The 15,005-nt window shown below is 40.7% G+C and overlaps 1 protein-coding gene across 2 annotated transcripts; it reads left to right on the forward strand.

The window, feature by feature from the left end:
* The first annotated feature begins 581 nt into the window (after positions 1-581).
* On the forward strand, positions 582-13,864 carry tiprl (TIP41, TOR signaling pathway regulator-like (S. cerevisiae)). Of its 2 annotated transcripts, none has more exons than XM_071546602.1 (8): positions 582-672; positions 4,468-4,595; positions 5,697-5,876; positions 6,119-6,218; positions 6,996-7,127; positions 8,132-8,227; positions 8,416-8,478; positions 12,432-13,863. In XM_071546602.1, the coding sequence occupies exons 2-8, from the start codon at positions 4,471-4,473 to the stop codon at positions 12,558-12,560; spliced, it is 825 nt and encodes a 274-aa protein (XP_071402703.1). In that variant the 5' UTR covers positions 582-672; positions 4,468-4,470; the 3' UTR covers positions 12,561-13,863. The 2 variants fall into 2 exon arrangements, with proteins under 2 accessions (XP_071402703.1, XP_071402704.1); XM_071546603.1 differs by lacking the exon at positions 582-672 and adding an exon at positions 772-879 and having other exon boundaries at positions 12,432-13,864.
* The last annotated feature ends 1,141 nt before the right edge of the window (positions 13,865-15,005 follow it).

Below are 15,005 nucleotides of genomic sequence, written 5' to 3' on the forward strand. Positions count from 1 at the left end.
TCATATTAGCCTACTTTGGCAATAAGCTTACCCACAATGTACAAGTCAAGTTGATATCCAGAATGAACATTATATCTGCAATAGAATTCTTACTAGGAAAAATGAAAAACCATTCCAGATATCCATAATGTAATTTTGAATATCCAAAATACATTGTGACTAGTAAAAATGTCATTATGGATATCCACAATTTGGCATTATGACTAGTAAAAATGCAATTTCAGATATCTACAATTAGAATTATGGCTAGAAACAATGCAATTGCAGATATCCACAAATGTATTGTGGATATTGTGTTTCATTAGGATTTTTATGTCATTTGTGTTGACGGATGGACATGTTTTTCTGGTTTGATAATTTTGGATTTGGGAGTTCCAGTCTTTTCTTTAAACTCTCTGTTGAACTGAAATCGAGAAAATGCTCAACTTTATCCAACTAAAAGCTGTGACAGTTTTTTTTTCTTTTGATGAAACGACGGATATCGATCAGTGGATGGCAGTATTACGCTAAACGCGTTTTAATCTCCCGCAAACAAGGAAGTAGAAGAAGACGGGCTCGGCTCGGCTCTGTAGCGGAACCATGACCGCTTGAGGAGAGGAAGCAGCCGGACGTTTTTTACCGACGCGCTCAGGTACATGACCGCTTGTTGACGACAACAACAACAACACGGAGGTAAGCTGATTTCTTCACGTTGTAACACAGTTTTACTGAGCAACAGAGCCGTTTCCCTGTATCTGTGAACGTCAACATTAAGCCACCATCACGGCCAGCGCTATAAGTGGTTTCCGAAGCACTCAACATCTTTCCTTATTGTATGTATGTATGGAGCCACTTTTTAACGGAACTACAGTGCACGGGGCACTTTAAATAAATTTAAAGGTAACGTTAATTTAAACTAGAACCGTTGTCTTCACAGCGGGAGACGTCCTCGTCGCGCTTTCGGGAACTTTATCTTGGTCATTTGTAGAGAAACGAGGTGTTCAGTTAGACCAGTGCAATGACAACAGCACAAGTGGCGGTGTCCTGACGATTTATGATGCCTTGTCGAAAAATGCTACCGTAGCGCGAATCGCCTAACCCTAACCATAACCCTAACTCACGCGCAGAACCGCTAAGTAGCACATCTCGATAGGTAGCACATATCGATAGGACACCGGTTCGCCCTCCATGGCTCTGCTGTAGGCTAACAGTTACAGTTAATTGGCTGCAGAGATTACGGCTCCATCACTGTCAACTGCATCAGAAGATCCGAAAATATATTTTTCGATTCGACTGTAATGGTTATTGTTGTGTCAAATGTACTCAAAACGATGAAAAACGGTTTCTAGTTATGAATACATTTATCGTCCTATGGTATCGTAACGTTACTATTGGTCTCGATAGATAAATACTAGGGCTGAACAATGAATCGAAATTTTATCGAAATTGCAATATGGCAATACTGCAATTTTCAAATCGCAGGAGGCACAATATTTGTTAAAGGCGAAATGTGTCAAAATACCATTTTAAAGTAAATATTGTGGTGCTGCAGAGATGTCCTGGCCTACACATCATATTCTACAGACTTAAGAAAACATCTTTGTTTGGTACAGATCCCCGCAAAAATCACACCATAATCATTGTAATACGTTTTTCAGTGAAAATGAGAATAATGATGTAAAAATGATCATTCCCTCTAATATTGCAAATCATATCGCAATTGAAATATCAGTCAAAATAATCGCGATTAGATATTTTTTCAAAATCGTTCAGCCCTAGTGTCAAATGTACTCAAAACGATGAAAAACGGTTTCTAGTTATGAATACAGTTATCGTCCTATGGTATCGTAACATTACTATTGGTCTCGATAAATAATTTCTGAGGGTTATAGGCCTAAAGACGGGAAAATGCCAGCAGCCACAAGCTGTAATATTCTAATACTGTAACATTCTGCAATATTTTGTTGTCAGTTTCTCAAAGGGGCTGGGGAAGCCTTCTCCTTCACCCCCTTGAAACCTGATCTAATTAATAGTATTAAGTGACTGCTCGCTTTAATATTTAATTTCACAATGTCTGATAGGTCAGTGATTCTCAACCTTTTTCATATCAAGGACCCTAATTTATACACATTAGAGCCACAGACCCCCATTTGTTGAGATTTTGTCTCTCAGACCCAAATCTGAGAATATGTCTTATTGTTAGATATGATTTTGTCCAGAATTCCAAGACTATCTGTATTGTAGGTAGAGAGATAACAGTGAAACTATGATCAAAACAGTCATTCTTCTACATTCTCTAATTGTGTTCACTTATTGTAAATGAAATAATGGTGAAGTTTAACAATTCATCAATTTGACTGGGGACCCCCTGGAACCCCCTCAAGGACCCCACGTTGAGAACCACTATGATAGGTTATGTTTTACAAATTAGACTGATAAATATGATTCAACACCCCCCAAAAATGGTGAGCTCATGTTGAGGGTTAATGCCCACTTTTACAGACTGGAAGATGGACCATTTTTGTTTATTTTTAACAATTGACTGGTACATTAATTTTGCTAGATTTTTCAACAACCACTTCGTCTTTACCACCATGGTAGAAGGTAAAACTTCAGAAAATTTGCCTTTTTGTCTTTACACCAGCGTTTGCGGAGTTCACTGCTCTTGCACTGAAAGCAATAAACATCCGGTTTGACATTTCTAATATCTATCCTGACACAATGCTGGCCACCTTGCCTGCATATGGTACTAGGTGGCGGGTTGCATTTCCCCAACATTTGCCCTGTGCTAACGTTGAATACCCAAAGGTAAAAAGCTAGCACACACACAGATCTTCAGGACAAAGTTGACTAATCTCAATTTCACCAATTTATTCTGGCCATGTCAACAAACATGCTAACGTGTCAGCCTAGTGGCCTTCACCAGAGCATGGAGGAAAATGGAAGTCATGTCATTTATATAGGCTACAGGAGTTGGCAGGTGATTGGCTTAAAGGGAAACATGGTAATTAACATCCTGAGGTCACATATACATCTTTTCTTAACAATATGACAATGACTAAAAACAGGTGAAATGGTAAATCCCATACAATTTAACAGTTCTAACTGAGGTTACAGGTTTTCTAATATACATTCTATGTTTCCATATTTTGAAACTTGTTCAGAGGAAGCATTTGAAACTGAAATCATCATTCAGTCCAGCAGGTGTCATTGTGTTGAGTGTTGAAATCCAGTACATCTCTCTCTGGGAGAGTAGTTTTGGTAGGGGGCAATCTACCAAAACTACTCTCTCAGTCTCTCTAAACCAGGAGTCCTTGAGGGGGTTCCAGGGGGTCCCCAGCAAATTGATGAATTGTTAAACTTCACCTATTATTTCATTTACAAGAAGTTAACTCAATCAGAGAATGTAGAAGAATGACTATTTTGATCATAGTTTCACTGTTATCTCTCTACCTACAATACAGATAGTCATGGAATTCTGGACAAAATCATATCTAACAATAAAAATATTCTCAGATTTGGATCAGAGAGAAAACTATCTCAACAAATGGGGGTCCGTGGCTCTAATGTGGACTAAATCAGGGGTCCTTGATATGAAAAAGGTTGAGGATCACTGCTCTAAATGACATGACCACTAGGCCGAAACGTTAGCATGTTTGTTGACATGGCCAGAATAAATTGGTGAAATTGAGATCAGTCAACTGTGTCCTGAAGATCTGTGCGTGTGCTACCTTTTTACCTTTGGGTATTCAACGTTGGAACTTTGGTTTAGCACCACAAACAAAATACTGGGAAGGCAGATCCTTTCATAGATCTAACTATTTGCTCTGTGCTGTCACCGTGAAGACAAGCCGGATGTTGAACTGATCACCATCTGGTTGTGAGTTGAATCAGCTGCCAGACAGAGCTGGTAAACCCAAATGTGTAGAGAGGATGTGCTGGAAATGCTTGATTTTAACTCTTGCCCCCCAGACAAGCTTCTCCTGTATCCCAAGGTTGAGTTGGAATGGACCTTGTTCAAAATCTGTGTCTTCTTCCTCTAAATTAGTGGTTCTCAATGTGGGGTCCGGGCACCACCAGGGGTCCTTGAGGGGGTTCCAGGGGGTCCACAGCTAATTGATGAATTGTTAAACTTCACCATTATTTCATTTACAAGAAGTTAACACAGTTAGAGAATGTAGAAGAATAACTGTTTTGATCATAGTTTCACTGTTATCTCTCTACCTGCAATACAGATAGTCTTGGAATTCTGGACAAAATCATATCTAGCAATACAAATATTCTCAGATTTGGGTCTGAGAGACAAAATCTCATCAAATGGGGGTCCGTGGCCCTAATATGGACTAAATTAGGGGTCCTTGATATGAAAAAGGTTGAGAATCACTGCTCTAAATGCCTCCTGTTTGACGATCCGTCAGACCAATCTGTTTGAAAGCCCTCTGTATAAAAAAAACTGTTGTTTATCGTGGTTGATGATCTCCCTTCTAGTTGATGTTGGCCTCCCTGTCAGCCATGATGTCGCATGGTTTCAAGAGCAGTAAACAGGACTTCACATTTGGACCATGGAAAGTGACTGCTGCCAAAACGCACATCATGAAATCCAAGGATATCGAACGGTGAGTTCCACCTCTGTCACTAAGGATGCAAATCATTCTATGAGTCTGGAGAAAATTGATTTGCAAGATATTTTGAGGAAACATCTCTAAGTAAGTCAAACCACATGAATGAATAAAGAATTGTGTTGGGATTTTTTTCGGGGTGCAACGGATCACAAATCTCACGGTTCGGATCGTATCACAGTTTTGAGTCACGGATCGGATCATTTTCGGATCAGCAAAAAAAAAAAAGGGTTAGGGTTAAATGCACTTTAAAAGTAGGTAGGTAGCAGCACAAAGCAACAAGCACTTTAAAACGACTAGCACTTTAGGACTTTATCGTATTATGTATGTTTGAATGTATAAATGTGATAACTGTTTTTGCTGTTCTTATTTTATATATTTTATTTACTTATGTGTGTGTTTTTGTGTCTGTTCTTAAGAGCTGCACTGAGGCAAATTCCTATCAACTGTGCTGACATGGCAATAAAGTATTGAATTGAATTAATTTAAAAATGTGCTACTCTGATTGGTTACACGTCACGAGTAACAGCCTATCAACACTGAAGGCTCTGCCACAGACAGACAAAAAGACCAGAGTTTCTCTGAGCGGAGCTGTGTGTGAAGGGAAGGCAGCATGTTGCCGTAGTTGCAATAAACATCACAATCTTGTGATCTATTTCAATGATGACAAGCAGCCCAGTTTCCCAGTTCCACCACTGAAAATGCCTGAAGTCAAGTCAGTTTACAGGATTTCACTCAACGGAGGCGAAAGCGACGGCTTTTAAATCAGTCGCTCTTCCTTTTTTTTTCTTCCCTAACACAGTCATTGTTCTTCAGAGTAAAACACAGCAGCATCTGTCTGTCTGTATCTTTTCACTGCAACTCTGCATCCAGATTTAGGGAATTATTACTTTTAGAAGTAACAGTGGCAGTAAAACTGTATTTCACACTATGATGGTTAAATTTTGCAATTAATCCACGGTTCACATGCGTGCCGAACCGTGGGGGGGGGGGATCCGTACAGATCACGGATCAACTACGGTCCGTTACACCACTAGATTTTTTCCTGAAAGAGTGAATCCCATGTCAAATTTAGCTATTTTCTATGTGTCTCTCCAGGTTAGCAGAGGAGATGAGCATGCCCTGTCTCCCGGAGATGCTGTTCGGGGACAACGTCTTGCGCATCCAGCACATGGATGGCTACGGCATTGAATTCAACGCCATCGACGCCCTAAAGAGAGTCAACAACATGGAGGACACCGTCAAGGTGGCCTGCGCACAGGAATGGCAGGAGAGCAGGCAAGATGATCATCACAGTATGTTGCCAAGTCGCAGTGCTGAAGGATTGCTGCATTAACTGTTATTATGCAATAGCAGGATCATCATAGATATCACAAGCAGGGATGTGGTCAGGAAAACAGGAAAACTCCCTTTAGAAATGAATGGGTGGCGTCTGTCCAAAAAAAGAAAAGTGAAAGAAAGGTTAAAAAAAAATGACATCCCATTTACACGATGAATAAATGTGTGTAATCTCATTCCAGGGCTGATTCAGATCACTCCAAAGAGGTGGTGAAACGCTATGACTGGACATACACCACAGACTACAGAGGTACTTTGATAGGTGGAGGCACACAGATAAAGGTGGGTAACCTTCACTGATGAAGTATTCATATACATATTCAACTTCCAACTAAAGACATGAAATGACAGTTGATGACAAAGCTAATTTTAGCACACATTTATTGCTATCTAGACCACTGTTGACACAGAAACATGTAGCTTAAAGGAATAGTTCATCTACTCACCCTCATGCCAAATGAAACACAGGTGAAATTTGTTAGTCCATATAACACACAGGGAGGCTGCAGCACAACTTGGTAGCAGCCTTCTCCAAAACAACTGAAGTCAATGGGGACCTGTTCTTTAGAGTTCCAAAACAAAAACAGCCAAACAATCACACTGTGAATAGAAAGACCTATACACCATTATTTGTTGCAAATCAATCAGCTGTAGTTAAGATTTGCACTAAATGATGGTGTAAATATACTGTAGGTCTTTTTGGAACTCTGAAGAACTGGTCCCCACTGACTTCAGTTGTTTTGGAGAAGGCTGCTATGGAGTTGTGCTGGCAGCCTCCCTGTGTGTTATATGGACAAACTTCACCTGTGTTTCAACTGGCATGAGGGGGAGGAGATGATGACAGGATTTTCATGTTTGGGTGAACTATTCCTTTAAACAATGCAAAAGAGAAGAAGCCATTTTGTCATTTCATAGATCTTAAATTGTGAAAATTTTTCAACTCCACAATGCATAGCAGCAAATTTTTGTATCGCGAAGTTTCACGTTAAACAAACTTTCCTCACATCCCTAATGAACGGATATTTGTCTGAACACACTGTGATCTGTGTTTCTCTGAAGGTGGCTGAGACATCGGAGCGTATAGACATGGAGAAGCTGAAGGCGCGGGAACAGATCATGTTCTTTGACGAGGTGCTGCTGTTTGAGGACGAGTTGCACGACCACGGTGTATCCATGATCAGTGTCAAAATTGTAAGCACTCCCCCCTCATGTAAACCACCTGACGCCTCTCTTGACACCACTGATTCAGGATTCAGGGTTCAGTACTGACTTCCGCTGTGATTCCCACACCACTCGAATAATAATTACAGCAGGCAATTTTGATTTTCTTCTTAAGAGATTTTCTTTTACACCACTGCTGCCTTACTGAGTCATCTCCTTTGAAATCAGGGATGAAGGCTGTTTAGCCACATTGCAAGTGAGATTACTCATATTGTACTGTAGGGCTGGGCGATATGGTTGAAATCAATATCATGATAATCACAAGGATTTTTCTCGATATCAATATATATCACAATATGGTTCATGTATGCAAAATCATGTTAAATTATCAAATGAATGTTCATCTCATTGAACTGAATGGTAATGTTAGGTGTGGTGTCAAACAAAACTGAAATTTTCAAATAATATTCCTACCATACCTCATTTTATCAGAGTTTAAGTAAAATTTGCTTGTCATCATCAATTTAGACAGCAGAAATGTGTGTCATAATATTAAAATATCTTCATATCATCACGATATGATTCCACTGAAAGACGATAAATGATAATATTGAATTATCGCCGAGCCCTATTATACTGTATGATATACTGCAGACAATACAATTCTATATATGATACATATTTATGGTACACTATTGTCAAAATATCAGAAATGAAGTTACATTTAAATATTAAAGCTATGTTATGGTCTATTCTTTAATTTTAAGATTGAAATGAGTAAAGTAGAAAATGACTTGATACATTGGTAATTATGACTGTTTATGATTTTTCCTTACACAGTTGTATCTGATTATGCTTATCTGATAGCATAGTGCAGGTCAGCTCCACAACGCATATTGTGGCATTTTTGCATTGCGGTATATTGTGTCTTGATTTATTGCTACATGCAAACGTTTCAGAGTAACGAGCAGTGTGAGAATGAATCTGAAGTACTGTAGAGTAACTTGCTGTTCTCTGCCTTGTGGATGATGCAGAGGGTGATGCCCACCAGCTTCTTCTTGTTGCTACGTTTCTTCCTACGAGTGGATGGAGTGCTCATCAGGATAAACGACACACGACTCTATCATGAGGCAAGTTGGCTTCCTACAGCCAGGAGTTAGGTATAGTTTTAGAATGTGCATGAAGGTTGAACACCCTTACAATGAGCAGTCAGGAACAGAATTATTATTTTTGGAAGACGTCCACCTACACACTGCCTGTTGTGAAAGCCTCTTCCAAAACGAGTAACACAAAGAGATAACGCTGTTTTGCATTCCAGGCTGGAAAGAACTACATGCTCCGAGAGTTCAGCACAAGGGAAAGCAAAATTGCAGAACTGAAGGTGAGTTATGACAGAGCATGCATTGATGGCACAAGTGCAAAGACCTGTAGCTCTCCTAGAGGAGGTATAGCACAGCTCCAATAGTGGTGGGGCCATATCTGGGGTCAGTTGTTTTTGCAGGAAACAGACATTGATTGATTCACTGCCAGCACTTCCATCCTGATGCCGTTTCTCTTGTGGCCTCAGATAGCTTTGATAAGCCTGATGGCTCAGTTCACGGCTCCTCTGGAGGTGGAGATGATGAGAATGCGGATGATGTTGATGTTGATTCCCAAGGGTGCGGTAGTTCCTCTTCTAGGGTCTGGGATTTGTCTACTGAAGCTTCACTGAAGTTTCAAACACTGCAGCAGCATCACTTGCCCACCGTCCCCTCCCAGGGCTTCTGCGCTGGACTGGGACCCAAATTGCCAGTGGCAGCCCCCCCCCCCCTGCCGTTTTTCCAGATTTTGTCAAGCACATTCAGGTATTCTGGTTAAACCTGAAGAGGCTGCAGCTCCCCGTTCAGCTCTTGCCAGTCTCAGTGGGACGTCTGGCTGGAGGGAACCACAAGGGTGGGCTCAACCTTTGCCCTGTTTCCTGGGGTTACGCCTTCTAGCAAGTATTGATTAGGCCCTACAACACCACAGTCGTGTCCTACATCAGTCCACAGGGAGGATTAAGGTCCCCATCCCGGGATACAAAGCCTTGACAGCTTCTCTTGTGGGCACAGGCCCACGGCACCTCCTTGAGGGCCATTCATCTCCCAGGGTCTCGCAATGTTGCGGCAGACCTGTCATCAAGGGGGAGGCCCCATCCAGGTGAGTGGCAGCTGTACCCACAGATTGTGGAGTGCGTCTGGCTCCTCTTCGGCAGAGCAGGGGTGGAGAGCAGGGGTTGAGAACACACATTGCTCCTTGTGGTTCTCAATCTGAGGTCCTCCGGGGCCAGTAAGTCATCCCTGGCCTCTGGAGAGGTTCATGCCTCTACCCCACTTCCACTTTTCCCAGCTGTGCTGGCAAGAACCAGGTGGGAGCCTGAGTGGCCCAAAACTGTCCACAGAGGCCATGGATGAAGGACATCGGGCAGCTACTGGAGGGCAGCCCAGTGCCTGTTCCACACAGGCAGGATATGTTGTCGCAGGCCCAAGGAGGGATATGGCACCCAAAGCCCCAGGCTCTGAACGGCATCGTTTGCAAAGGCTTGGTTTGGGAGGTGATGTAGTAGACAAATTGCAGGCCTCTCATGCCCCCTCCACCAGGCTGCAGTAAAACAGCAAATTGAAGGCTTCTAGGGATTGATATGTGGCGAGTGGGGAAAACCCCTCATCTTGTAGCGTCACTGTGATCCTGGTCTTCTTGTGGTATCTTTTTGCCAAGGGGCTGGTGGAGTCTACTGTTTGGGGCTACCTGGCAGCTATTTCCACAGGTCACAATAAGTGCGATGGGGTGTCTGCTGGGGCACACCCCTTGGCATCCTGGTTTCTGAAGGGGGTAAGAAGGAGCAGGCCACCATGGCAGTGCCTTCTCCACTCCTGGGACCTTCAAATGGTGCTAAATGCCCTTTTGAGAAATCTGTTCGGCCTCAATCTGCAGCTCCTGTCTTTGAAGACAGCATTCGTCCTGGCGCGTTATCTGTTAATACGATGATAGGGCTTCTCTCAGGTTTGGAGAGGGAGACAGGTCAGTCTATCTACTTCCAAACCCAACCTTCCAGCCTAAGTCTTTGGGCAGGGGCTTTGTCTGCAAGCCTTAGTGCTAGAGGCGTTCCATGCTCCCTTACAGCAGAGGCAGAGTAGCTCCATAGATTATGCCCGGTGAGAGCCTTTAGGCTCTATGTGGACCATACTAGGTAGGGCTAGGTGATATGGACAAAATCAAATATCACAATATTTTTGACCAAATACCTCGATATCGATATTGCGACAATATTGTAGGGATGACTATTGGTGCTTTCACAAAATATTTACACAATGAGATATTTGATAAATAATCATCAGTAATGTGGATATAATGACTAAGTGGGTAAAGGCAAATAATAGAACAGCTAGAACAGTCTGGTAAGTTCAGAAAATGACATCACTTTACTGTAATGCAGCCTTTAAAACCAGGAAAAGACACTTATGCCATATCACGATATTACGGTATCCAAAATCTAAGAAGATATCTAGTCTCATATCACGATATCGATATAATATCGATATATTGCCCAGCCTTAATACTAAGTCCCTTCAGGTCTCAGATAGGCTTTTTGTCTCCTATGTGGGAAGTACACTGGGCCCAGCTGTGTCTTAACAGCACTTGGCCCACTGGATAGTGGATTTGATCTCCTTAGCCTATAAGCGGTTGGGATTAGATCCTTCACCTGCGGTGGTGTCTCACTCTACAAGTGTTTCTGCCTCGGGTCTGGGAGTGGCAGCAGATGGTTAGTTTCATCCTTCCTGCCCTAGCTGCAGGGGCCAGGGGAAGGAAGTGTTCCTTTTCTCTGGTCAGTTACTGGTAATGCTATGAGACATTCTCTGGCATGATTCTAGCCTTTTTGTACCACCGGTAGTGCTGCAGAATGTGCTTCAAACAGCTAAGGGCTGCTGTTATTTTGGTTCTCTGCCTGCGATGTGGCATCTGTTGTGTGTATCTATGCATATGCATGTATAAATATATACTTTTGTGAGAAATTTATATTTTGCTATGGGATCAAGAGATCTTTTTTTGTTCAAGTAATGGTTAAACCACTGTATATGCATTCCTGGCAATCCAATAAAATTGTGATTGGAATCCAGCTATTTGTCTTCTGTCTCTGTCTGAGGCTTGTTAGGGAGGGTTGTTCCCCATTCCTTCATGACATTGTCCTTCTTGTTGTCCTGTTTGGACAGATGTTGGGTTGACATACTGTATGTAAACACAGTTTTATGAATGATAGTGAACCTGGAACTCTTCATCATCAACTCAGAAGTGGAAGGTGGGCTTACGTCTCCCTTTTTATTCCAGTAGTCTTGACCCAAGTGTAGATTGTCAAGTGGTTCCAGGTTCACTATCTGATCCATCCATACCAGAGATGTTTCACTCAGTTTGCAGATGGTAGGCCTACCCAGACAAGGCGGACAAGGCAGGGTCACTCTTTGTTGGCACTATAATGCCAAGCAGTTTGTTATTAGTGGTGAAGTTGGTGAAAACACGCTTTACTAGTAGCATCCATGAGTCATTTGTTTATGTAATTGGATACACAAAGCTTGAGCAGTGAGTGACTAGTTGACTAGTTGGAGAGATATTGCATAGAACAGATTATTGCACTTGAAGAGATATTGCATTTGTTCTGTGCAATATCTCTTCAAGTGCAATAATCTGTTCTATGCAATATCTCTCCAACTGCATACTGGCTCCACTTGCTCTCAGTACCGGACATTTCACTCTTTTATTCTGTGTATATACAGTATTATTTCGTTCTTATTTATTTTATATTTTTGTATCTTATACTCTATAGTGTTTATATTTTCTTATAGATTTTATCCTTAATTAGGCATCTATAGGCTTGCTCCAAACAACATTTCATTGTACTTGTACAGTGACAATAAAGCTATCTATCTATCTATCTATCTATCTATCTATCTATCTATCTATCTATCTATCTATCTATCTATCTATCTATCTATCTATCTATCTATCTATCTATCTATCTATCTATCTATCTATCTATCTATCTATCTATCTATCTATCTATCTATCTATCTATCTATCTATCTATCTATCTATCTATCTATCTATCTATCTATCTATCTATCTATCTATCTATCTATCTATCTATCTATCTATCTATCTATCTATCTATCTATCTATCTATCTATCTATCACCATAACTGAGCATTACTAGCCCACTTTGCACATTTGTTTTGGTGTTTCAAGTAATGTAACACAGGTCTCTAGTGAGAAGATGTTTTGATTTTCATCATGTTAACACCATTTTTAACTCTTTTCCTTCAGAACGTTCCTGCTGCTCAGTACACTGATCCTAATGAGATCGCCCAGCACTTAACCCTGAAGCTGACAGAATGCGAGAAGCTGGAGCTTCCTATGACGGACCCCGAGTCAGCTGTAAATGAAGACCAGTAGTGAAGTGCACACAATAAGGTCCACTTACTGTGTCCCATGGTGAGAAGTCAGAGTAGTCCTCAAGCAATTAGTTTTTTCTTAGGGTGTCAAAACAAACATTGCCCATGCCTTTATTGTTGAATATACATTAGTTGCAAGCAACACCTTTTAGGCATCCTCAAGTGACCTCAGATTTTGATAGATGTAAGACATTGTGGGGACGGGGATGATCGTGGGTTTTATATTTGAACACTGTATGATGATGTGTTCTTTCAAACTGTGCAACCTGACATTAGGAAGATTCACTCTGTTCACAATACAGCTTGATGCATTCTGATATCATAGATGCCTCAAACCATAATTGCAGCATGGGCAACCCTAGTCAAACACTTTTGTCCCACTACTGGCTTTGTTAATATATGAACTGATTTTGTTTTATTTGTAAAAGACATTTTTCACTGTCAAATTGATTGACCTTTTTACGTGAGGCTCGGCAGTACGGGGCAGCTGTTGGTATACGTTGATTATGTGTTGTAAACGGTAAAACAGCCCTGTAGCTTCTACAGTGGCTTATGGAAGGTGGGAAAAAAAGCTTGTTTTCCATGTACAAGTCAAACTCGTCAAGAATCTATGTGAATATGCCTAGCATATGGCCAAATAAATTCTGGAGTGGGGCTGTAAAAAGAACAAGGAATCAAGTTTTTTTTTTTTTGATAAAACAATGAAAGAGCTTGTGTAAATACAGCTACTTTGCTGTTAGTTGTCCCCCACGATAAAATCAGTGAAGGGACTTGTGCATCGTCCTTGGTCCGTCCATCCAAGGGACGCCTGCATCATCTGTGGGGGACAACATGTTTACTTGTTTAATATTGTGCTGGATTCTTGTTTTCTTTTGTGGAATGTTCATGGGCATCAAAAATAGTCAACTTAATTTCTGTAGAACAGTGTGAAAAAGGGGTTTACCAATGATAAATCATTAAATGAAACCCAATTGAAATAAACGAAAAATGGCAGACATGAATTGCAGGGTTACAGAAGAATGAAATAAATATGACGATAGGTAAAAAGAAATTGTGATGTGCTCATTTTCTGTCATATTGACCCACAGAGCCATTGAGTTTGGGTGTCAGCTCTCTAATGACAACCTAACCCTAAAATATAACTGCATGAATCTATATCTATTGAAATATTACATTAGATATTAGATTATTATCATACCTTTCTACCAGATTGAAATGATGCATTTTACCTAGACTTTCTACTAACAACAGCACATCATGTAAAATGGCACGGCAAGCAGAAATAGTAAAATGCCAATATAGCACTGTGTTTAACAGATTGTACTTACAGCTGCATGACAATGGCTGGCCTATCCATTTGCAAATCATAGGTCAATGTTTAAGACGTAGCAATGACGTAAAACATGCTATTTAAAGGATAATACTGGTAAGCCCACAGTCTGCATAGCTGGAGACAACAGGGGAGCGGGCAAGCTTTGATTTGTTGTTGTAATGACATCACTGAACGATAGAGGCCAGCATTGGACCAGAAATGACACATAGACCCTTTAAACCAGTGGTGGAAGAAGTACTCTGATCCTTTACTTAAGTAAAAGTACCAATACAGCAATGTAAAAATACTCCATTACAAGTAAAAGTCCTGCATGGAAAATCCTACTTAAGTAAAAGTACATAAGTATTAGCAGCAAAATGTAGTTAAAGTATTAAAGTAAAAGTAGTGGTTTGGTCCCTCTGACTGATATTTTATTATATATGACATCATTAGATTATTAATACTGAAGCATCAGTGTGTAAGCAGCATGTTACTGTTGTAGCTGCTGGAGGTGGAGCTAGTTTGAACTACTTTATATACAGTGAGCTAGTTTAGTCCAGTGGTTCCCAACCTAGGGGTCGGGCCCCTCCAAAGGGTCACCGGATAAATCTGAGGGGTCGTGAGATGATTAATGGGAGAGGAAAGAAGAAAAAACAAAGTTGTGACACACAAATCTGTTTTCAGTTTTTGGACTTTTTCTCTAATCTTTGATTTTTGCTGAAATATTGGATCATTTGAACATTTATTGAAATGAAACCATGTGAGGTTTAGAGGGAAAAATCACTATTTGGTGGAGCTGTTAACAACTCATAGACATCTGAAATGTGACCCGACTACACACTGCTTTTTGTAAGACGTCAAAAGCCAAAAAGGTTGGAAACCACTGGTTTCATCTTTAACAATGTGTTGTATTTTAAAAGCTTGTTATATTATCCATTGTGTCAAATCTCCATCTGAAAAGTAACTAAAGCTGTCAAATAAATGTAGTGGAGTAGAAAGTACAATATTTCCCTCTGAAATGTAGTGGAGTGGAAGTATAAAGTAGCATCAAATGGAAATACTCAAGTAAAGTACAATTATCTCAAAATTGTACTGAAGTACAGTACTTGAGTAAATGTAGTTACTTTCCACCTC

This window comes from Centroberyx affinis, unplaced genomic scaffold (assembly GCF_046629955.1).
Source record: "Centroberyx affinis isolate AG114_WGS23_722 - 3 ecotype Tasmania unplaced genomic scaffold, CSIRO-AGI_Caff_v1 ptg005350l_1, whole genome shotgun sequence".
NCBI lineage: Eukaryota > Metazoa > Chordata > Actinopteri > Beryciformes > Berycidae > Centroberyx > Centroberyx affinis.